At 48.2% G+C, this 24,371-nt stretch overlaps 1 protein-coding gene across 1 annotated transcript in view; it reads left to right on the forward strand.

The window, feature by feature from the left end:
- The first annotated feature begins 1,027 nt into the window (after positions 1-1,027).
- Positions 1,028-24,371, forward strand: part of CHRNA7 (cholinergic receptor nicotinic alpha 7 subunit) — a 66,167-nt gene continuing 42,823 nt past the window's right edge. Inside the window, exons 1-2 of the mRNA XM_045824980.1 lie at positions 1,028-1,167; positions 1,393-1,532. Coding sequence (XP_045680936.1) covers positions 1,122-1,167; positions 1,393-1,532 — 186 coding nt within the window. The 5' untranslated portion in view covers positions 1,028-1,121. The remainder of the gene's footprint in view (positions 1,168-1,392; positions 1,533-24,371) is intronic.

Genomic DNA, 24,371 nt, shown 5'->3' on the forward strand with positions numbered 1-24,371 from the left:
TTTTAGTGAGTCTTTCCCTGGTTTTTGGTGTCCTCCGAGAGTCTCATGTCTTAGCAGTTCAGAAATGTGGGCATAGCCTCTACTGGCGCAGGGCTGAGCCCTGGGTGCAGTTCAGAGGCTCGGGGGGCCTTAGGGAAGGTGAGCGGCAGCGTCCCCTGCTGGGAGCAGGGAGTCCTGCTGCATTCAGCTGCCACCTGCTGACAGCGATCAAATCAGAGCAGGACGCCGGCTGCCCCTTCCTCTTCCAGAGCCACTCCTCCTCCTCAACGTCCAGGGCTTGACTTAGCCCCTGACCCTCCCCGCCACCCCTTGTCCTCTCTGAGCGTCCTCTTGGCGCTTAACTCTCTCCTGGGCTCACAAATAGCTTAGATCACACCACCGCCTTCCAGCAAGGGGGTGGGAGTGAACTTTTCAATCTTTTGAATCGCCCTTACAAGAGGCTGGCACGCGAAGGGGAAATCCACCCGGGATGCCATCACGCACTTCTGCAGCCTCCCTGGCCGACTTCGCCGCTTCTCCGGGCACTTCCAGAACCTGGCTGAGAGCCAGGCTGGCGGCGCTGAAAGAACATCTGGGTCTGGTGGGAGGTTGGAGGGGGCTCCCTCTCAGGTCTGTCTCTTCTGGTTGGAAAGACATCCGAACTCGTGGGGGCCCAGTTCCTGGTCGCTGTCACCCAGCCACCAGCGTGGAAGAGGACTGTACCCCAGAATAGTGCCGCCTTTCTCCCAAGGGCTTTGTCCCAGATCAGCTTCTATCTGAGAGCCACAGGGAGCGGAGTGGGAACAAAGGACAGCCGAGCCGGCCCCGGGCATCGCCCGGCGTGGTCTGATGCGCTGTGAGAAGGGAGGGCTCCCTAGAGAGGGAGGCAGGCGGGGCGCACCTCCTACTTGTACCGCGGGCTGCAGTTCCCCAGGCAGCCGGCTCGGGTGGGGGCCGGGGGCGGGGCTCGTCACGTGGAGACGCTGGGGGGCGGACGGGGCGGGGGCGCGCTCAGCTCTTTAAAGGCGCGCGAGCCGAGCCGCGAGAGGCGGCTCCGAGCGCAGGAGCAGGCCCGGCTGACTGCTGCCTGGTGAGATCCGCTACACGGGGCGCGCCAGCCCGCGGCAGCTCCGGGACCCAACATGCGCCGCTCGGTCTGGCTGGCGCTGGCCGCGTCGCTCCTGAACGGTAAAGCCGCGGGGCTCCCCACGCTCCACTCCTCCTGGGAGCAACCGGGGTGGCTTAGTGTGCCCCGTGCCGGGGCCAGCTTTGGGGGTTGCGAGAGGGTATCGGGGAGGGCTAGTCTCGCTCGTCTGAGCTGCGCTGGTGGGGTGGCTGGGATCGCGGGCAGGGGGGCGTAAGGCGCACCCCCGCTGGCGTAAGAGCAGCCCGGCCGGTTCTTCTCTCCTGAAGTGTCCCTGCAAGGCGAGTTCCAGAGGAAGCTTTACAAGGAGCTGGTCAAGAACTACAACCCTTTGGAGAGGCCCGTGGCCAACGACTCGCAGCCGCTCACCGTCTACTTCTCCCTGAGCCTCCTGCAGATCATGGACGTGGTGAGTCCCTGCGCGGCCTCAGCGCTGCCCCCTCCCCGCCACGGGCGCCCAGGGGTCGTTCACGCCGCGGGCGGGAGGCTGGGGCGGTGAGGCTTGGCCGAGACACGCTAGCTGGCCCAGGGCCAAGCGGGCCCGAGCTCTGACCGCGACCCAGCCTGCCCTCTGCTGTGTGCCTCAGTCTCCCCGCCTGCCAAGCTGTTCCACCGCCCCCCGCCACCTGTGCATAGTACTTCGGTGCCGCCGGTCCCCCACTTAGAAACTCGGGACGAAAGTATCCCAGCCAGGAATCCGCAAGAACAGGGTCCGAGTGGTCATAGCTTAGACTCACATATGGAATAAGTGTGGGCATGCAGTCTGGCATCTGGTATCATTTGGCCATCCACAGACTTTCCTGATGCCCGGGGTTTGTAGTTTGGCCTGGCTCTGCACTTTGCAGTTGGTTAATCTGTCCAGGCGGGAGGCTAGCTGTGAGCAATAATGCATGAGTGTTGCCTTCCTGCCTTGGGCAGTGCTGGTAGTCCTGCCCTAAGGATGAGCGAGGCCATGCCCCCCAGGCACCCTGGGCTGACTCTCCAGGCCCTGCCCCAGCCCCACGGGCTTCCGGCCCTACAGACTTCCCAGTACTCGCTCCAGTTGCCTGATCTATGCAATGGCCTTGTAACTTTGTTCTTTTGCTCGTCTAGACTGCTTTGAATATTCAATTTTCATTGGCTGCCCACAACACAAATATTTCTCCAGATGTTTCTATTCACTGTAAATGGGTTGGAGGGCCTGGCTGTACAAGGCATTGGATTCCGCTCCCGCCCGTGTGCGGCACCGCGCTAAGGGTGTTCAAGGGGTGGGAAGAATAGAGCAGGAATGAGGTGGGACAGCAGCCCCGACTGCACAGACAAAGTGCTGAGAGCCACCAGAGGGGTTCAAAACAGGGAGATAAGGAGACGGGGATATTTCACAGTGCTACAAATAACGAGTACCCGGAGGAACATGGCGGCCCAGGACAGGCAGACTCTGCACGGGCCCCCGCCCGAGAGTGACAGCAGACACGCAGGGTTGCAGACAGCGATTACTCATGCCAGACAGCCAGTGCAGAATGACCGGCCTTGGACAGCAAACGAGAGAGACACGAAAGGAGACGCGGGGGAGACCCCGGAACTGTCTGGGCTGAGGGTGTCCACGCTCACCGCTGCTCTGCCACTGCCACCGCCGTTGGGGCTCTGGCCTACCTGCAAGGTCGCCGCAAAGGATCCCAGCCACACGGCCCTGAGCCCTCAGCCTCGGGACAACCCGAGCAAGCGGAGCAGCCTCGCGTCAACACAGTCGTGGCCTTGGCCTCGTGGCCCAGAGCGGCTCCTCCCGGCAGGCAGTGCGGGCGGTGGGCGCGTGAAGTGTGCGCATGCGCAGCCTGGGTTTCCCCCACGGCTCCGGGGTTTCTCAGGGTCCTCGGCGTGTGCAGCTGGCGCGGAGGTGGTTTCTGCTGCACCGGACCTGCTTCTCCGCAACAGAGACTACAGGAGCTTTATGGAGGAGACTGGAGAGCCCCGGGAGGTTAGTTACCAGGGACTTCGGGAATCCCTAATGTCAGAGGGGCCCGTGAGCACCATTGTGGAAGTCACCTTCCACATCCATAGAATGGGCGGGGGCTCTATTCAGGTGCGTGGCCCACCCTCAAGGGGACTCCAGTGTAAGTCTTAGCCTCAGCAATGGGTCAAGAAAAAGACATAAAAGGCATCCAAATTTGAAAGGAAGTTGTAAAACTCTCATTATTTGTAGATGGCATGGTTCTGTATACCAGAGGTCCCCAACCTCCTGGCCAGGGGCGTGTTCCCATCTGGGCCTGTTAGGAACCGGGCTCACAGCAGGAGGTGTGACTGAATGTAATGTGCTTGAATCATGCCCAAACCATTCTCCTCCACCCCAGTCTGTGGAACAATTGTCTTCCATGAAACAGGTACCTGGGGCCAAAAAGGTTGAGGACCAATGCTCTATACAGAAAACCCTGAAGACTCCACCAAAAAAAAATTAGAACTAATTAGAACTAAAAGCTATTAGAACTAAAAACTAATAGCCAGTAACAAATGACTTCCGTAAATGTGCAGGATGCAGAATTAATGTACAGAAATCTGTTGTATTTCTAGGCACCATAATGAATCATCAAAAGAAAAAATTAAGTACACAACTCCATTTACAATTGCATCAAAAATTATAAAATACCTAGGGATAAATTTAACTGAGGAGGTAAAAGACTTGTATTCTGAAAACTATAAGACACTGAAGAAAGAAATTAAACAAGATACAATTCAATGGAAAGGTATATCTTGCTTATAGATTGGAAAGATTAATATTGTTCAAATGTCTTTACTACCTAAAACTACTATACAGATTCAGTGCAATCCCAATGACATTCTTCTTAGAACAACTAATCCTAAAATTTATATGGCATCACAAAAGACCCCACACAGCCAAAGGAAACTTGAGAAAGAACAAAGTGGGAAGTACCACAATCCCTAATATTAAACAATATGACAAAGCTACAATAATAAAAGCAGTATGGTACTCCAGGGCCCAGAAATAAATTCTCATTTATATGATCAGTTAATCTATGACAAAGAAGGCAAGGCTATCCAGGGTGGGCAAAATAGGTCTGTAGTTGTTTGTTTGGAAAAAGATATGCATGTATCTTTAAAATTAATTAATAATACAAGAGTAAACTGTTTTGTGTACTCACAACTGTAAATCTACTTTTGCCCACCCCTGTATAATGGAGTAATGACAGTCTTAAATAATTAGTGTTGAGATAGGTGGACAGATGCATGCAAAAAAAATGAAATTGGCCCACTTTCTTACACCAGGTACAAAAATAAACTCGACATTGATTAAAGTCTTAAATGTTGACCCCAAACCATAAAGCTATTAGAAGGAAATAGTCAGTAAGGCTTTGACATTGCTCTTAGCAATATCTTTTGTGCTATATCTCTTCAAGAAAGGGAAACAAAAGAAAAAATAAAGAAATAGTACTACATCAAACAGAAAGGTTTTTTTACAGCAAAGAAAACCATCAACAAAACAAAAAGACAACCTACTGAATGGGAGAAAGTATTTGCAAATGATACATTGATAAGGGGTTAATATCCAAAATATATAAATAACTCATACAACTTAATACCAAAAGAGTAATTTGATTGAAAAAAATAAACATCAGGGAAATGTAAATTAAAATCACAATTAGGTACCACCTCACACCTGTCAGAAAGGCTATTATCAATAAATCAACAAACAACAAGTGCTGGTGAGGACGTGGAGAAACTGGAAATCTAGGGCACTCTTGGTGGGATTGTGAATTGGTGCAGCCACCATAGAAAATAATATGGAGATTCCTCAAAAAATTAAAATCAGAGCTATCATACTCTCCACTAATTCCACTTCTGGGTATTTACCCAAAGAAAACAAAAACACTAATTTGAGAAGATCACTCATCCTTATGTTCATTGCAGCATCACTGGTAATCGCCAAGATATGGAAGCAACCTAGGTATCCATCCATAGATGGACATGTAAAGAAGATGTGCCATATGTGTAAATGTGCTGTAACTAGATAAAATATTGTGTATACACTATATATACTGTATGTGTATACTATACATACTATATATACTATATATACTGTAGTATGCTGTGTATGCTAAGTATACTGTATATACTATAGTATGTATATATAGTATATGTATATATTGTGTGTATATGTGTATGTATACATACACACAAGTGTATAGTATACACACATATATTGTGTGTATATGTATATTGTACATATGTGTACACACACATACACATACAATAAAAAAATAATGAAATCTTGCCATTTGCAAAGACATGGATGGGCCTTGAGGCATTATGCTAAATGAAATAAGTTAGACAGAGAAAGACAAATGCTATATGATCTCACTTATATGTGGAATCTAAAAAAAACGAATAAAACAAAACAGAAACAGATGCGTAGATCCAGAGAACAGGCTGGTGGCTGGTGGATAAGACAGGGGAGGCCTGGGGCGGGCATGAAAGAGGACCCACACTCCCACACCGGTGTGTACTGCGTCGCTCACTGTAATTAAAGTAGCTGTGATGAATGGCTTCCTTTCTCATACTACACCTGTGTTAAGCGTGTACTTCCTCCTACAGATAGAGCCGTGCTTTAAAATACTTAATGTGTGCGATGATGTAGACAAATTGTCGTAGGAGGGGGCTGTCCTGGAAGACAAGTGCTGTCACATGGGTTATGAAAGAGTGAAAATTGCTGTTTACAGAGCTTGGACTGCAGGAAAAGAGAAAGGATGGAGATTTAGAGTTAGAGGGAGAGAGGCTGGAAAGAAGCTGCAGTGTTGAGCTAAGCTAGACCAGAGAAATGGCCATGTGGGGGCACATTTGGGGGACAAGTACTTCACAGAGTGACTTCCCTGTTATTAGAGGGAGCAATGTGTACTTGGGAGCCTTGGTAGGTTCTGCCTCTGCTCATTTCTGATTGATGGGTCTTGCCTAAGTATCTTCATTGTTCTGAGTCTGTACTTTTCTGTTGATGAAATGGACATGCTAGCATGCCACTGGTCATTGTGATGACCTCAAGGATGTGGAGGCAACCTTGAAAGACCAGAAAGCTGGATGCATGACTATGGTCATCTTCATCAAAGCAAAAAGCAGTCTCCTCCCACCCTCTGGAAGAGGAGTAGGCAGCTGAGCTCGCACACTCTGTAAGTGGTGCATGATGGGGTGAGAATGAAGGTCCCTCCCCGACCTGCCCAGGGCTGACTCCTGCAAGGCCGCCTCCCCAGTGTGTGTGCTCCCTCATTGCATCATTAGGCTGAATGGATGGGGTGTGAGGGTGCAGTGACCACCAAGCGGAGGAGCAGAAGCAGCAATCAAGTTGAGCAGACCCTCTTAGGGCTGGTTTGGACACAAGACCACTCAGCAAGGGGCTGCTAGCTTCTTCCCGGGCACCCCAGCCTTTTAAAGAGACCCATCAGAAATCAGGTTATATAGGAAGGTTTGGGATCTTGTGGGAAGTTTAGGCATAGGCTAGGGAGACACGGTGTGAAAATTAAAAAACAAACAAGCATTGTCAAACCAGGGCAAATTTCTTTGTGAAATTAGGAAGTGTGAAAGTAACAAATCGTAAGCACCGTGCGTCATCCACTTTCCAGCATGAGAGAGGTACACGTGAAAACAGCCGTCAGCAGCCAGAGGCTATGGCAGGGTGGGGGCGGAGGAAGCCTTGGTCTCCCCTTGGCCGTGGATGTACCCACGGACCCATTGAACGTCCCAGCCGCACAATGCCGCTAGCGCATGGAGTGGCCTTGAGCACGTTTACCTTTTCTAAGCCCTGTTTCCTCGTGTGTAAAATGAGAAGAATAATAAGGGAAAGCGCCTGCCGCACGCCGGTGATTCACTGAAGGTTTGTTCAATCTTCATTGTGTAGCTACTCGCCTCAAAGGTGGGGAAGTTAACGCCTGGAAGGGCGTGGTCACGGGCCCCAGGTCGCTAACGGGTTAGAGGCAGGGCTGCGAGGAAAACTCCCATCTGACGGACGCCCCCGTCCTTCGGAGTCGGTGACTTCGTTGGCTTAATGTACTTAGACTGGCTGAACTGTGACGGATCGACTGCGACTGTCCTGAGATGCTGGGTGAAAAGGAAGTCTCTCTATCTGAGATAATGAAATATGGAAATATTTGTATTCTGGCCTGACTTGGCTCGGCCTGGTGTTGAAGAATAGCCAGGACTTTTCAGCTGGAATCTCAGCACCATGGACAGAGACTCATTGGCCGGCCCTCCGTTTCTCTCTCTCCTCTGCTCCCCTCGCCCTCCCAGTCCCCCTCCCTGTCTCTCTCCCTCTCCTTCTTCATAGGACAAAGTCTTGACTGGTACAAGAGTCCCTTTACGTAGGACAAAGGTACAAGAGTCCCTTTACAAATTCAATCCACAGGGGCATTTGCCCATTCTAACTGGGCTGTCTTAGAGATGGTCTACCTCCTCCCATCTCCCCACCACCCAAAATCTTACTGTTCTCCTTTCTGCCAGCAGAGGTTTCCCGGCTGGAGTGCTAGGAGGATGACATATGATGCTACATGTTTTATTTTTGTGAAAGATCCTTTCTCTTTCATCAGTTTATTTCACACATATTTATTGAGCTTGGCTTAGGAACATTGCTAGATTCTGGGAATTCATAAATGAATAAGGACTAGGTTCTGCTTTTAAAACTCACACCCTGGCCCTCGAGACTGGTGTGTACCTGGAAGATTCTCGAGGTGCAATCCAACATAAACGCCTGTACAAAGAGCCATAAGGGCATGCAGGAGGAAACATATGTTTCCATTTAGGGTGGCTGGGAATGATTTCAAAGTTTTTTTTTTTTTTAAGTGGGGAGGATTTTGCCAGTTGCAGAAAGTAGGAAAGGCTTTCCAGGCAATGGGACCAGGGTGGGAACAGACCGAGAGCAAGGTAGAGGGGAGCTCACCTCCACCAAGGTGTATTCTAGGGAATGTTGGTCCCAGTTCATCGTAGCTGCAGGTTCTTTAGCCAGACGTCTCCGAAAGTTCAATGTGTTCATGTTCATGGAGAATTTCTAAGAGGGATACAGTGTCGACCAAAATACCTGTTTTTCTCTATGGACTCTTTCATAAGAATTGTGTTCTAGAAACACACCTTCCAAGATACAGGTGAGGATTATTTTTGGAAGGAGGTGAACTCTGGAGGTGAGCTCAGAGGCAGGAGGGGTATAGAGCAGGAGGGGCCTTGAGAGCCCCTCCAGAGTTGAGGTTTTGCCTGGAGCCCGAGTCTGGGTATCTCTGAGGCCAGGAGGAGGCTGCGTGCCAGGGGATTTGTGAACTTGCAACGTCAGCGTGCTATAGCCTGTGTTCCTAGAAATGGAAACCATCCAAACCACGACACTTGCATTAAATCCAACAAGTATAAATTATGGATCAGAATAAAAGAGGTGTGCATACATTTTAAAGAGGAAACGTGCCTCTTTAAAGGATCGCCCTGCCTGCCGTAGTGTGTTTCAGCTCCTCAGCCGGCCCCTTGGAGAAAGGCAAGCTACAGAGTGAGGATTTGGGGCAGATTTTTGTGGAGAGGGTGTAACTGGACCTGGGTTTGGATAGAGGATGCTGAGGGCGGTGTGTGGGGGGTACAAATGAGAGAGGAGGGAAAGCATAGGCAGGTGGTGAGGAGGTCAGAACTACGGTGGTCACCATGGGCATGCAGAGAAAAGGACAGATTCCAGAGGCATTTTGCATCAATTATCTACGATATATAACTGTGTCTATAAACGTCCCATTGGCACATAGATAAGCGTGTTAAGTGACAGTACCTAAATTACTCCTAAATGCATACTCTGATTTATGGTGATGATTCACTTACTTCATGGGCTGGGAATGAGATAATGTGTCAGGAATCATTCTGAGGAGACGCACATGTGCGGTTCTAAACGGCCATCGGTTTCCACAGTATTTCTTTTTTATTCGTGCCGCGTAGTCGTTCACCTGTGCACGCATCTGCGGGCCATTCCAAGCGTGGATTTGCATAAGACAAATGTGCCCAGTTATGAAAGCGCGTTCAGCAGGCAAGGCATTGAAAATGAGCAGTATGAATCAACTCATAATTACGCATAAATATAAAACATCATTATGCATGAAGGATTGTGGGCTTTGATGGACGGTGGGTTGCAGGCTCACCTCTTTGGGAAGCTCTAGCCTTGAGACAGTAGAAGCACAGGGTCGTGCTTTGGGGGTTTGCTGCCACAGATGGCGGGCACAGTGGGAAGCCCAGCATCCTAAGGGCTAGGGTGTTGCCTAGTATCTCTGTGGGGGGGCCTTCTTCTGCTCACGTTCCTCAGACATATAATCTTGCATTTAGCCAGCATCTAAACTGCTATGACTCTATAACTTCATATTATCAAATATTAGCTGTAAAACTGACACACCTTGAACACAGTCCAGAAAGACAACCTAAGGTACAATTAAGTAATGATCCTAGTAACGTTGTGAGAAGTGTCTATTTCGTTTTTAAGGTTTTATTTTATTTCTTTTTAGAGAGAGGGGAAGGGAGGGAGAAAGAAGGAGAGAAGCATCCATGTGTGGTTGCCTCTCGCATGCCCCCTACTGGGGACCTGGCCCACAACCCAGGCATGTGCCCTGACTGGGAATCGAACCAGTGACCCTTTGATTCACAGCCTGCACTCAGTCCACTGAGCTACACCAGCCAGGGCTAAGAAGTGTTACTTCTTAAAACTCCTGACCAAATTAAACAACCAATACAAAAAAAAAAAAAGGACCAAGGAGGGGTTGCCCAAGTTATCATTACTCAAGACATTCTGGGGCAGTTTCTGCTGTCTTTTCTCTGTACTTACAGGATGCATACAGAAAGAGTTAAGTACTGAAGTGGCGTAACAGCATGATGATGCCTTAACCAGGAATTAGCAGGCATTAATATGAAAATGGCACAAATAGGCCACGTTGTAAACTGATAGGCGTTTTAAAATAAACTGCATTCTTGCCCCACTATTATGTAACTCTCATCATCATTGCATATTCAATCCCTCTGCCCATTTTTATTTTAGAAAATGTTTAAAAAGTGCCTATTGAAATGATTCACGCTGTGGCTTCTCAGCCTGGTTGGTTATTTTTAAACTGTGCCCCAGACATTGTTATGTGAAAAACTGCGGAGATAATTGTGGGGGGGGGGTCTTGAAAACACTCCCTCCCTCTCATTTGCTGTTTGTTTCTGACCGATTTCTGGGCAGCTCTGGGCACCAGCGAATACACAAATCGCCCTAATGCAGTTAGTCGTTGAGATGGGCAGCTGGCTTCCCATCCTGTGTGGGCGGGGCTGTTTCTGACGTTCACGTCTATGTTCCAGGGTGTACGCAGAGGTGATTGACTGGGATCCTGTATTCCGTGGCCCCTGAACTCTCTCTCTGGGGTTTCCGCCGCTCCTGGACTTGGCCTTGTACTTCCTCATTACCTGTCACTTTCCAGGTGCCTGCAAGCCCACATCTGTCCCGTTTCCCCAGCTTTTCTAACTGTTCTCCCTAAAGGTTGGTGGGAGCCCCTAGCTCCTCGTCGCTGATGGCAGAACGCAAATGCTCAATGAAAACCTGTTTACGGCACACCTTGGTAGCGGACCCAGGTTTATTGTGGCACAAGTTTTATCTCTCGCAAACCTCTTTATGGCTCTGATGGCTCTGGGACCTAATCGGGCAACATTCTGTTAGCTTCGTAGACTGAGAATTATGGGCACTTGGACGGAAGGAATCTTTCTTGGAAATGGTGCCTTTCAGGTCTGCCGCCACGGATATTTCCCAAAGGGTTTGGCTCTGTCAGAGCCTCTGCCTCATCCCTGACATGCCGTTCAGATCCAGTTGGGCAGACTCTGTCTTATCACGGAGAGATAACCGTGGAAATCTCTGTGCTTTTGTTGATTCATTTGCATGAGGTGGCGGTTCACTCAGTGAAGACGACAGTCATCTGGAACCTTCTCCCAGCAATTCCCACGATGTTTATTTCAGCTTCTTCCTTAGTCACAGTCCACATCAGCTATAAACGATTGTGGCACACACACATAGGAAGGCCCAAACTATTGTAAAATAGTGTGTCTCTGTGCATAGGTGTGTATAAACACACACACACAACCTAGTACTCTTACCTCGCCTTGTTGGATTTTTGCATTTCTTTTCCTTCTTATTTAATTTTTTTATTGTTGTTCAATTACAGTGGCCTCCACTTCTCCCCATTGCTCTCCCCTACTGCACCCACTCCCACCTCCCACATTCCATCCTCCCCCCCCATTGTCTTTGACCTTGGGTCCTTTATAGTTGGTCCTTGACTCGAGTCTTCCCCTTCTTCACCCTGTCATCCCCTCCTGCATCCCCTCTGCTCACTTTTCCTTTGTAACACATTGAATAACACACTTGTTAAGTTTCCAAGGGGAAAAGCCAGGAGGCACAGCAAAGCTTTGAGGTCACAGCTCCTAGGAAGCCCAAGTAATTGACTGAAGCCGATGTGAGATTCAATAAGGAACTGTATAAAATCCTGCCTAGGGGTTAAAAATCATGTCACGAGAACAGGCTGCCGGCCAGGCCTGGGAAGCAGGCTGAGTCCAGGTTCAAAGTCAGGGGGTAGATGAAGGTTTGACCTCTCCCAACTGCAAGGTGGCGGTGGCAAAGGGGGCGGACCTGGTAGCTGTCATGGTTACTCAGTGCCACCTGTGAGGTGATTCTCACAGTGGGAAATTTTCTCTCAGGTCGCTGGAAGCAAATTGCCTGTAAATGTTCCCACTGGGGGGAGAAAGAGGTGGTGTCTTTACCCAGGGCAAAGGCAGGCGGAGCCAGAACAACCTGTAGGTTTCATTTGATGGAGAGAAGGTAAGTGTTCAGGTAGAGCTTAAAATGGTTTGACACATCAGAAACGTAAAGCGATTTTCTAATCCAACGTATCTGTTTTCAAAAGCTCATGTGGGCAAGGTTCTTTCTGTTGGGAGGTTCAGATTAAGCAAATTAAGCCAAGGCTCCTCGCTGATTGCCGAGGGAGATTGGATTAAGACCCCATTGACAGAATTTTCCATCGCAATCGCTAGTGAGGAAACATTAGTTCACTCATTGTTTTCCATTAGGATGTTTTATTGGCATTCGATCCTCTTAATACACTGGGAATTAATTCCCGGTTACAGCTCACAGAGATACACACATTTTGTTTGGGAGTCTTTAATCGAATTTTAAATGTCAAGTTGTAGCGTGATAGACAGCTGACATGTGACAGAATGTCACAACAAGCCCAGTGAACTGTCGCCCAGGAACCCACCCGGGGTTCACCACCTAACACGGCGCTCCCGTCTGTCCCACTGCAAAACATGACGTCACACCCCCAGGTTTAGTCCTGCCTGTCTCTGCGTCATCATTAAGCAGAATCCACTGCGTGCATTCTTTTCGGTCTGGTGTCTTTTGCTTAATAATTTTTCCCCTGAAAGTCACGCTTGTTGCTGCCTGTTGCTATGGTGTGTTCATTTTTATGATGCACCTGTGATGTGATTTATTATTCTATTGGTGGATATTTACATCATGTCTAGCTATTAGGGACCGTCTATTAGGGAGGTCACTGCTGTTGGAGTTTTCACACAGGCCCTTCGAGGGGCACATTTTTGCATTTCTTTCTGTCCCCTGTGTCCTTGCTGGGTCACAGGGTAGCAGTATTTTGAACTTCTCCAGATGAGGCCAGGCAGTTTTCAAAACACTATACCAATGAACATGCTCACCAGCAGGGTGCGAGAAAGTGTTGTTGTTCCACACGCCCACCCACACTTGACATTCTGGTGGTTTTCATCCACCATCCTGCTGAGTGTGGAGGGATTCCTCCTTGGGATGCTGATCAGTGGTTTCCTGGTTACCGATAAAGTGGAGGACACCTTCATGTCTTCATTTTCTACTTAGGCATCTTCTCCTGAAAAGTGTCTATTCATGTCTCTTGCCTATTTATTTTTTTCTCTTCACCCAAGGATATGTTTATTGATTTTGGAGAGAGAGGAAGGGAGAAACACTGAAGTGAGAAACATCAATCAGTTGCCTTCCATACGCATCCTGACTGCGGATCGAACCCATAACCTAGGTTTGTGCCCTGACCAGGAATCAAACCCACAATCTTTTGGTGTATGGGACACAGTGCTCCAATCAACTGAGCCACTCAGCCAGGGCTCTCTTGTCTATTTTTAAAAATGAGTTCTTTTTTTTCCCCCTTAAGCTTTTATTTATTTATTTTCAGAGAAAGGGAGGGAGAAAAGGAGGGAGAGAAACATCAACGTGTGGTTGCCTCTCGTATACCCCAAACTGGGAACCTGGCCTGAAACCCAGGCATGTGCTCTGACTGGGAATTGAACCGGCAACTCTTTGGTTTGCAGGCCAGTGCTCAATCCACTGAGCCACCCAGCCAGGGCTTTTACCTGCTTTTATCTGGGTATTTTGTTTTGTGTTCTTTTCCTTATTGGTCTGTATGTTTTTTTCTGTATTATGGATTTGAGACCTTAGTTAACATGTTTTGCACGTACCTTCTCAGACACTCTGGTTTGTCTTCTCCCTGTTTTAACGCTCTGTCTTCCTTGCTTTTGTAAACTTTTAATTGAAGCGTGACACAGTGATTGATAAATGGTGTCTTTTGATGAACAGAAATTCTTCATTTTAACAGGATGAAATTTATCACTTCTTTCTTCTAGGCTTAGTGCTTCCGTGTCATATTTAAAAGGTGCTCTTTCTCCAGCTCATACTTTTCCACAGATTTGCTTTTGGGGGGCTCTGAGCTGTTGTTTTACCTTTCCCAGGGAAATCTCGGCCGGGGATTCATTTCTGTCGGTTTTCAGGGACAATGACAAGGTTGAGCGTGGGATGTCTGTGACTGATGAACTGTGTCAAGATCGGATGTTGTATTAACCGCTATGTCTGTACACAGGTGGGCGTTTTAATTATTTAGTGTGTGTGTGACATGGAGAAAGTGCGTGGGCTTGGGAATGGCTTAAGAGTTTAAAATGTCGACATGACACACCCCATACCCACAACCAGCCGTATGAAGCGGGGTCTGCGAGTCGCCCCAGCCCCACCCCTGTGTCTCCCCCTGCTGTCATTCCCCAGAGACCTGTGAGAGCCTGTGTCATAGATGCCCATCGTCCCTACAGGCGCGTGCATGTTAAGGTCGGCATCATATCTGCATATGTTTTATTCAGAGATGGCAAGTCATTCTCAGCAAAGCAGGGTGGACCCAGCGGAGATTTCAGAGAGCAGCTCAGCATTGCAGTAATCAATCATCGTCTTTATGACTAAACGGGATGAAAGACAAGGGGATCGCAGGACAGAATTTAAACAATCCTTTATAAACAACCGGGTGTTGCCGTAGTACAATTTCATGGGATGCTTTTCTTCCTTTTTCTGTCTTAATGTATGTTTTGCAAGATTTCATTCCTTTGATAATATTTGTATTGTTACATAACATTTCCTGTCATGGGAATGACACAACTTATTGTTGAGTAGTTTGCTTGTTCACACGAAATATGGCTGATGCTATACATAACACTGTAATGGACATGGCTCGACCTCCCTCTCTATTCAGATGTCTGACTGCTTCTTTGGGATCAGTTCTTAGATGTGGAATTAGCTCCATAAGTGAATAGTTTTTTTTTTTAAGTCTCTTGACTTACAAGTCATGTAAAGGTTCCTTTGCAGAAAGTATGTGTCAGTATCTGCCTCGACTCCCACTGATGGCAACTGTCAGCTTTGCCATAGCCATGTCAGCTCTGAGTCTTAAGATTTTTGTTTTATTTTTTTATTGTTGCTCAAGTTCAGTTGCCTCCCTTTTCCCCCCACCATTTCCCCCCACCCAGCCATCCCCATCTCCCACTCCTTGTCCCACCACCGTTTGTTTTGTCTATGTGTCCTTTATACTTGTACCTGAAACCCTCCCCCCCACACATTATCCCCTCCTACCTCCCCTCTGGCTACTGTCAGTTTGTTCTTATTCTCAATGTCTCTGGTTATAATGAGTCTTAAGATGTTAAAACCCTAGGTGATGTGGTTATTACATTTATTTCACACTCACTTTTAAATGTATTAGTGCACATTTAGAGAAACAGCCCACAGTTACGGAAGCCAATCGCTCTTTGGTTTTCTTGTGATCCTTTATTTCCTACTGTCTGGGGTGAAAAGCCCACCCAGAGGAAAGAAGAATCCAGAACGTAGCAGTGCTTGGCCATTGTGCGCATTAGTTATAAACTCATTGTTAAAAATAATCTAGTGAAAAGAGAGAAGACAAACATATTGAGTGGCAATCTGCCACTTTCATTCTCCTGTGCTGTTTTGGGAAGCCTCGGTTTACCGCCCCCCGCACCCGAGCAGCAACATGCTTTCCTAACCTTTGCAGTGTTTTTCTTCCCACTTCATGGGTGAGCTTAGTGGGCACGATTTTCATTCTGCAGTGTGCTGGGTTCCGTTTTCGAGAGCGGGAAAAGCGCGTGTGATCTTCGACATCTCAACCCCCTTCCCCTGGACCTTACGGCAGAGCTAGCCACTGTCAGGGCTCGTAGAACAGCCAGAAACGAAGGGATGACTTTGAACTGGGGAACGGAGCAAGTTCAGTGGCACTGGGGGTGGAAGAGGGAGTGGGTGCTGTGGCCCGTGGTTGCACGGGGAGTCAGGAAGTGTCATTGGTGGGTAAGAAGAAGGTAGAGAGCAACTCATTCTTATAATTTGCAGAGTTCTTGAATGAGATTGTCACATGCCAGGGACGATTCCTTCCCTGAGAATCTTTCAGTATTTCAGTACTTACTCTTCTGTAATAACCCGTCAGTGGGCTGTAAGGTAGGGAAGATGCCTCGCTTTGTTAGATGGAAACCAAAGCAATTGTTATGGAGTTATAATGAATATAAAAAATATGTGCAAATTTATCTGGGTCTTCAGGTTAAGGGCTGATCATAAGGAGCATGGTGTGAGGAGGTGAGGAGTTGTGGGGTAGGAATTCAGCTCCAACTATTGTGTAGGTTTCAACTCAAGCCTCCCTTACATGGGGCACTTCCTGCCTAGGCAGTTCTGGCTTTATGATGAAAACAACATTCCCTGCCTTAGTAACTGGCTCACACTTCACGAAAGATAATTTACGAGGGAAGGAATCCCTTTGGAACTTTACGCAAACTATTTAATCATGTGAATTACCCTAAAGATGTCAAAGTAATTTTGTTCCTGCGTTGCGATAGGAGCATTTTTCTTGGTTGTGTGACATGGCCTGGGTCACTCCACTGTACTTTTCGGAATAAGAAAAGATGCCTGTGAACAGTCTGAATTGGGTTTATCCGAGCTCCTCGCTGCTCCATGTAAAGTAGGACGGGAGTTAGAAGAGGCTCCGAATTAGCCGGGAAATGGACTCTGGGCCTGGGGACGCGAGAAGTGGAGAATTTCCCTTTGTGAGTGTTGCAAGCGCTGCTGTGATTAGTCGGAATGAATTGCCAAATTATTTCTGGCTCCAGTAATTTATTAGCTTTCCGCCCGTCTGTGAGAGAAAAATTAGAGCCTAAAGATCCAGGGGCAGTGGGGGAGGGGAGTCATTATTTATAGATTTCATGGAGAAACAAAAAGGATTATCTAATTCCAGTGGGGGATTGATTGCTTTTTCAGGTTTTGGGGAGCTCCTAGAGTTCTCGAGATAACTGTGGGAGCCGGGCGTCCCGGGAGACTCGGGCATCACAGCGCTGTGTTTTCATTGGTGCACCTCTCCGGGCAGTGCTCCTAGATGGCAGGTTTGCAGCGTGACCCCGCGTGACCCCAGCCTGGTTCTACAAGGATAGGACTTTAAAACAAACACGCCTGCCCCACTGGGTTCCTGGGCCCTGGATACCTCCTAGGAACCAACCCGCATGATAACATAAAACACTCAGTCAGCAGCCCTGGCTCAGTTGGTTGGAGCATCGTCCTGTAATCCTAAGGTTGAGGGTTCGGTCCCGGTCAGGGCACATACCTAAGGTTGTGGGTTCAATCGCCCGTCTGGACGCGCATGCGGGAGACAGCCAATCAATGCGTCTGTCTCGCAGCGATGTTTTCCGTCTCTCTAAAAAAGCTTGGGTGAGGACAAAAATTAAAAAAAACACTCAGACATCCATGCTGGGCCTTCAGGTCCGGGATGGACTCGAGGCTCCGCAGGGGATGAAGAGCCAGCACATCGTACACAGTGCTCCTGCGTCTTCCTGAGGCATCTGTGCCATGAAGAGGAGGTCCTTTGTGAGAGTGAGTCACTAGGGTGGGCACTGGGTCCCAGAATTAGCTTGGAGAGGAAGACACTTAGGGCCAGTGGGAGCCCCTGTAGGCTCCTGGACCTTGAGGTGCACGTGGGTGAGGGTCAGGGGGTGGCCTCTGACCCCTTCGAAGGGGCCCAGGGACACTGGCCTGTCTTCCTAAAGGAACCCCACCATCTGGTCTCTCTCTTGCCGGACCTCCGACTGCTTAAATGCCCCTAGTTTCCTTGGCTGTGCTTTTGCTGAAATATTTGGGAGAGGAAAGGACTCCCATTTTGTCCCTCCTGTCCTTCGTTGCGGTGGAGCCGGGATATTGGAAATGGTGGGTCATGACTCTGAGTTACGGTTGTGTGCCCTGGAATCCCCACAGCGACGTTCATCCTTGTTTTCTGAGTCTGAGACTTTCGCAACGTGTTTCTGCAGCTTATCCTCATTAGCCTTCTCTGTTGCTATGAGTCCGGGGTGTCTTCAGGCTGAGACATTTCTCTCCCTTTTAGGTAATTTCTAAAAGTCTCAACGTTGATTCTGGAAGAACCCCGCCCCCTCCCTCCCATCGTTTAGGCCCTGTATCCCTGCTGGGTTTTCAAACATTAGAGTGAATGACATTTTGACAGGTCCCTGAGGTCTCTGCTCTGTCACATCCTTTTCCTCACTTTCATCATCTATAAAAGTGCATTTTATACCAGTTTCCATCCATTCTGAGGTGTGCATTTTTTTTCACATTTTAATTTTTTTTTTAAAAACGTGTGTCTTGCCACCGAATGGCATCTCAGAGTTGATGAAACAGGGGACTGTAGAGTAAGGATCTAGCTGAAGGGTAAACAGTGAAATTGGATCCATCCACACTCTCAGAAGTCAAACATAACCTGGTTCTGGCCAGGTGGCTCCATTGGTTGGAGGATCATCCCGTACACCGAAAGGTTGCAGGTTCGATCCCCAGTCAGGGCACATACTAGGTTGCAGGTTCAATTCCCAGTGAGGGTGTGCACAGGAGGCAACCAGTCACTGTTTCTCTTTTGCTTCGATATTTTTCTCTCTTCCTTTTCCTATTTCTCTCCCTCTTTCTCCTACACTCAATAAACATGTCCTTAGGTGGGGATTTAAACAACATGAAAAAAATTGTCTTTAGAAGTATTTCCGGTGTTTTAAACATCCGATTTTTGCATCCTTTTCTTGTGAATTCAGGGCATTCTCTCAGGAGTACGCCTGATGGTAATAACTTCAGTGAGATGGTGTGAGTAAACTATTTGTCTGAAAAAAAAATATCTTTACTGGAAACTTACTCTTGGATTACAGTTGAGCTTGGCACGGAATCCGAAGCTGAATTCCCTGATTACTTCCCGAGCTTTGAAAGTGTCCCTTTATGGGTTTCTGGCTGTCACTGTTGCCACCTGCTGGCATCTCAGCGGCCGTTGCCCGTAGGTAAACTCCGTTTGGCTCCACGTACGTTTACGGGTTTATGATAATCTCTCTCACAGGCTACAGTTTCAGGGCTATGCGGTTGTTTTTTAAATGAACACTTTATCTGAGAACAGGCCCAGATTTAGAGAAAACGTGAGGAGTGACAACAGGGTCCCTACTCCCCTCACACCCCGCGTTCTGTGTTACTATCATCAGTCATTCGTAGGGTTCGTTTTGTTCCAGTCACGAACCATCCGTGATGGATTATTTTTGCCTGAGGCCCATCATTCATTTTGGGCTTCAAGTTTTCTAACCGAATGTCCCTCTCGGCTGCAGGCTCCCACGCAGGATAGCACGTCACATCAATCCTCACGCCTCCTTCGGCTCCTCCCCGTTGCGACAGGTACTCGGACTGTCCTTGTGTCTTGACACTTTTGAAGAGCACTGGTGTCGTGCAGACGGTCCCTGACTAGGGTCGTGTTGGCTGCTTTCGCGTGATCAGACTGAGGCGATGTGCTTTGGGGAGGGGACCAGTCCCTACCATCAATATGACCTCTCTCCCTTGCTCATGACCTTGACCAGCTGGCCTCAGGCAATGTTCCCCTGGGTCTCTCTCTCCATTACAGTCCCTGTGTGTCCCTCCTTTCCAAACTGTACTCTGTAGAACGAAGCCGCTCTGCACGGCCCGCACTCAGGGAGCAGGGAGTGAAGTCCTCCATCCTTCCGAGGTGAATTATCTGCCCAAGTTCCTCGGAACTCCTCTGCGTGAGAGATTTTTGCGTCCTCTCTCTTATTTATACATTTGTTCCATCAGTCATTCTGTTGGTGCCAGTGCAGGCTCCGGGATGTTTATCTTATACTCTGACTCACAGATATTTATCTTCTACTCTTGGTTGTAACCCAAGGCCACCTCGTGAAGCCTCGCTCCAGACTCGCCCGTCTTTCCCAGGTGCCAGTGCGGCGCTTTCGTCACCCTGTGACGTCAGCCGCGCCGAGCCCGCCAAAGTCATTGATCTTGTGTGTTCAGTTGTGCTTTCTTGCCTGGTGGACGTGATTACGTCTAAGCTTTTTACAGGTACAGTCTGAGGAAGGGTTGAGTTGTGATTAGTGTTTCAGTCAGGCTTATCTTGAGGAGCTTGTACATCTTTTATCTGAGGATGTGTTAGTCAATTCTAGAATCTCTAAGCCATCCTTTGCTTAAGTTTTCTCCTTCTGAAACTTTTTGAGATGCATGTTGTGTATTGTAGTTGTGTCCTTCGTGTCTTTTAAGCATTTGTCTTTTTCATCTCTTTCTCATTCTTTACTGTACGATAGGTCGTTTGATAGGTCTGCTTTCGCCTTACTAATTATTATTATAAGTCTTTATAATCTGACTTATAACCCATTTATTGCTGTGCTAAGTGAGACAAGCTGGTCAAAGACAGATACCATATGGTCTCACTATTATGTGGAATCTAATGAACAAAATAAACCAACGCGCAAAATAGAACGAGAGGCGTGGACACGTGGAGCAGACTGACGGCTGTCGGGGGTGGGGGTGGGGACTGGATGGAAGCAGGTGAAGGGTTAGCCAAAGGGCATCGATGCATGACCCGCGGACACTGACAACAGTGTGGGGGTGGCCAGAGGGAAGGGGGGGCTGGGCAGAGGTGGGCACAGGCGGGGAAAATGTGGACATCTATAATGGTGTCCGCATTGAAAACTTAAAAAACTACTATATTTTTTACTTTGAGAAACACTCAGAATTTATTTTATTTTTACTTTTGTGTTATTTTCTTTGAGAGCATGTGATTTTTTTATTGTGCTTTTGATATTTTAATGTGTTTGATCATTTGAAATGTGTGTTTAGTGTTAACCCTCTGATATTTCTGGTGTTTGAATTTTGGGAGGTTCATTTCTGATGATTTCGTTTTCTGTTTCTCGCTCACGGAAGCTTTATCACTTACAGATTTTATATTTTGCATCATAAAGCTGCAATCATAGTTGTAGTTTCTAAGCAAAGATGCTTTTTGTTTTTCTGTGTGTTTTGTTTGCAGGGTATGCTCATGTGCTTGTTTTCTGTGCTTATGTGCACCTCTAGTTTCACGGGCCTGGAGCAGCTTTGGTGAAACACCGAAGAGTTTCATTTTCGTTTTTGTTTGATTTTCATTCTTTATTCATTTTATTTCGTTTTTGTTTGATTTTCATTCTTTATTCATTTTATTTTTTTAATTTGAATTCTATTTCATTGCTTATGCTATTACAGTTGTCCCAATATTTTTCCCCCCTTACTTCCCTCCACTCAGGACCCCCTCTCCCTCCGACTGCCCCCACACTGCTGCCAGTGGGCCGTACATATATGTTCTTTGGCGACTCCCTCTGCCTCGTTCAACCAGTTCCCCCTCCCCCTCCCTCCCCTCTGACAGCTGTCGGTCTGGTCCGTGTTTCTATGCCTCTGGTTCTATTTTGCTCATTAAATTTTTTTTATTTTTCTTTTTTTAAGATTTTATTTATTTATTCTTAGAGAGGGAAGGGAGGGAGAAAGAGAGAGAGAAATATCAATTTGCAGTTGCTGGGGGCTGTGGCCTGCAACCCAGGCATGTGCCCTGACTGGGAATCGAACCTGCGACACTTTGGTTCGCAGCCCGCGCTCAATCCACTGAGCTACACCAGCCAGGGCTCAAAATTTTTTAAATTTTTCAATTACAGCTGCCATTCGGCAGTATATTAGTTTCAGGTGTACAACATAGGGGTAGAAATGTATTTATCTTGCAAAGATAAGTCTCGTGCCACCTGGCCCCATACAGAGTCATTCCAATAGTATGGACTGCATTCCCTGTGCTGCGCTTTGCATCCCGTGACTGCTCTGTAACCGCCAGTTTGTACTTCTCAGTCCCTCCACTGTCGCCCCCCCATCCCCCCAAACCTCTCCCATCTGGCAACCATCAGCTTGTTCTCTGTGTACGAATCTGTTTCTGTTTTGTTTATTTTGTCCTTTAGATAGAAGTGAAATCACACGCTACTTGTCTTTGTCTGTCTGAGTTCACTCAGCATAACACCCTCTCGATCCGCCCGTGTTGTCACAAATGGTAAGATTTCATTCCTTTTCCTCTTTCTGTCTGAGTCATATCCAGAGCAGCTTTGTTGCTACATTCCCAGCTTGAAGATTTCCAGGCCTTGCGGCTTGTTTATGTTTCAGTCCTCCACCACAAGAAAGACCTGTGCTTTTCTATTGAAATTACCAGTCTACCACTTTTTATCCACTGCCAGCCCAGACTGAGACAAGCTTTGTTTCCTGGCGGCAGCTGGTCCTTTAAGATCCCGGTGACAGGTGGATGGATGTGTAGTGTGGGGGCTGGTTCAGCCCCCTCCACCTATGGGGTCAGAGTCTTCTCTTCAGTCCCCTGGACACACTGCCCACACTCTTTGTGAACGTGACTGTGCACTGGTCGCCCACCCCATGGCTCTGCCAACGGCAACAAACAGTAGTTTTTTTGTTTCTTCTTTTTTTTATTTGCTTGTTTGCTTTTGAGAATTTCTCTTACTTTCTCATAGGATTAGGTTTGCATTTTAAAAGAGTTTTGTTTCTTTTGCACGGCTGAGTAGTATTCCGCTGTGTAAACATACCACACAGCTTTTTTATCCACTCATGTTCTGATGGGCACTTGGGGGGCTTCCAGATTGTGGCGATTGTAAATCCCGCTGCAATGAACAGAGGGGTGCTTATGTTCTTTCCAATGAGTGTTTCAGGTTTCTCTGGGTATATTTCCCTGTTTTCTAGCTACTTTGCTATACTACTGAAACTAATACAGAATCCTATTGAAAGCCAACTGCAATGGAAACATTAAAAAAAAAAAAGACACTAGCTTGGTTTCCTCCAGCAAGTCTGGGTGTTTGGGAGCGGGCTGGCGTTCCTATCATGCAGTCTGCTGTTCTGCTAGAGACCAGAAGCAGGTCCCTTGTGCGTCGTCCTGCGCACCAACAGCTCCCCGCACGGTCTCCCTTCCAGCCCTGGCTGTGCCCTCCCGGCCTCACCCATGTCCCCAGCCTCTTCCCTAATTGACTTAATCTCTCTGTGTTCTCCCCCTGCACGGCCTCTGATTATCTCATGCCCTGCCTTCCGCCCAGTGACTCAATTTTCAGCTGAGTCTGTTTTGTTCCTTCCTGCATGCAATTGATTAGCCCCGGAGTAGTGCTGTTTTGATTAAGTTTGCTTATTTAGCTCTGCAGCCGCCCTTTCATTTCATTGGATTATTTTAGTCTGGTCTTTGAAACCACGCTTAATTCGAGCCAAGGCTTTCCACAGTTTCGGAGCCAGAGGAGCTCAGGAGAGGCACGCCAGTCGTGGGCGGGCGTTTGTCCAGACTCCGCTTTGTAGTTTAGTTGCGTCTATCTGTCTGCCTTCCTTTCCTCCTTTCCCCCTTTGCATTTGCTATTTTCATTTTATTTATTTTATTTTTTCAAGTCCTCACTCGAGGATATGTTTGTTGATTTGTTTTAGAGAGAGGAAGGGAGGGGGAGAGAGAGAGAGAGAGAGAGAGAGAGAGAGAGAGAGAGAGAGAGAGAGAGAGAGAGAAGCATCCATCGGTGGCCTCCTGTAAGCACCCAGACCGGGGATCCTATGCATCTCAACGGGGGACCAAACCCATAACCCAGGCATGTGCCCTGGCCCGGAATAGAACCCATGACCTTTCGGTTTGCAGGACGGCACTCCACCCGAGCCACACTGGCCAGGTGACCTCAGTGTAGACGGGATATCCCATAGCTGGTTTCCCGACAGAGTTCATGGGAAAAGGCTGGTACTGAAGCCCCACACCAGTCCCTAACTCAGGCACTTAGGGGCATCCAGCCCGGCACTGGGCATTGCGTTGGGCCCAGGCAGATGTGACTTATGCACCCCATGTGATGTAAACCGTGAAGGAAATGCTTGGACACAGAAGCAGCAAAGACAACGGTTTAGGCATAAAGAGGATTTACGGTTCCCATTCAGGAAGAGCTTAGATAAATGTTGATTCCTGCTTCATGCGGAGGCATCGGAGCCCTCGCTCCCTCTCTCCGGTGCTCCACAATCCTTCTGCCCCCCCATCACCCCCACGCCCCCCTACTTCCCAGCTTTGCCAACTCCAGGTGGGTCCCCTCTCTGTCAGGTGTCACTTTCATGATCCACTTCTCAGGCTTCCTTCTTCCAAACGTGTCAGTCAGGGGGAGGAAGTGAGGCCTGTCCCCTTACGGAAATGCTAGGAGCTCTCAGGCCCAGATCGAAGTGCGCTCTTGAACCCCTTCCCCATCTCTGTGGAGAAGGGGGAGGTGCCTTAGGTGGGCTCCACTCAAAAGGCCACAAACAAGGTCAAGGTGAGGGTGGGGGCAGTCACTTCCTGTCACACCCCCAGGGGCATCCTCTTGTACCTTCACACACTGGAGCGGCTGGAACAACTTGGCCCTGGGCCTTGCGCCCTCCATTGTGGCCCTGGGCATTGAGTTTTAAAAGGCAGAAAGAGAGAAAGAAAGAAAAAAAAGAAAGTTAGCATTGCTCAGGTGGAGGCTCTCAGTTCAGAGACACACCCACCCCTCTTCACCTGGCATGGAAACTCCCCAAAGCAGCCAGCCGGAAGGGTCGGGGTGCCACCACGCGTCAAGGCATGTCTCCTGGGGGATTATG

Source organism: Phyllostomus hastatus, unplaced genomic scaffold (genome assembly GCF_019186645.2).
Source record: "Phyllostomus hastatus isolate PE091 unplaced genomic scaffold, TTU_PhHast_1.1 phas_scaffold_555, whole genome shotgun sequence".
NCBI lineage: Eukaryota > Metazoa > Chordata > Mammalia > Chiroptera > Phyllostomidae > Phyllostomus > Phyllostomus hastatus.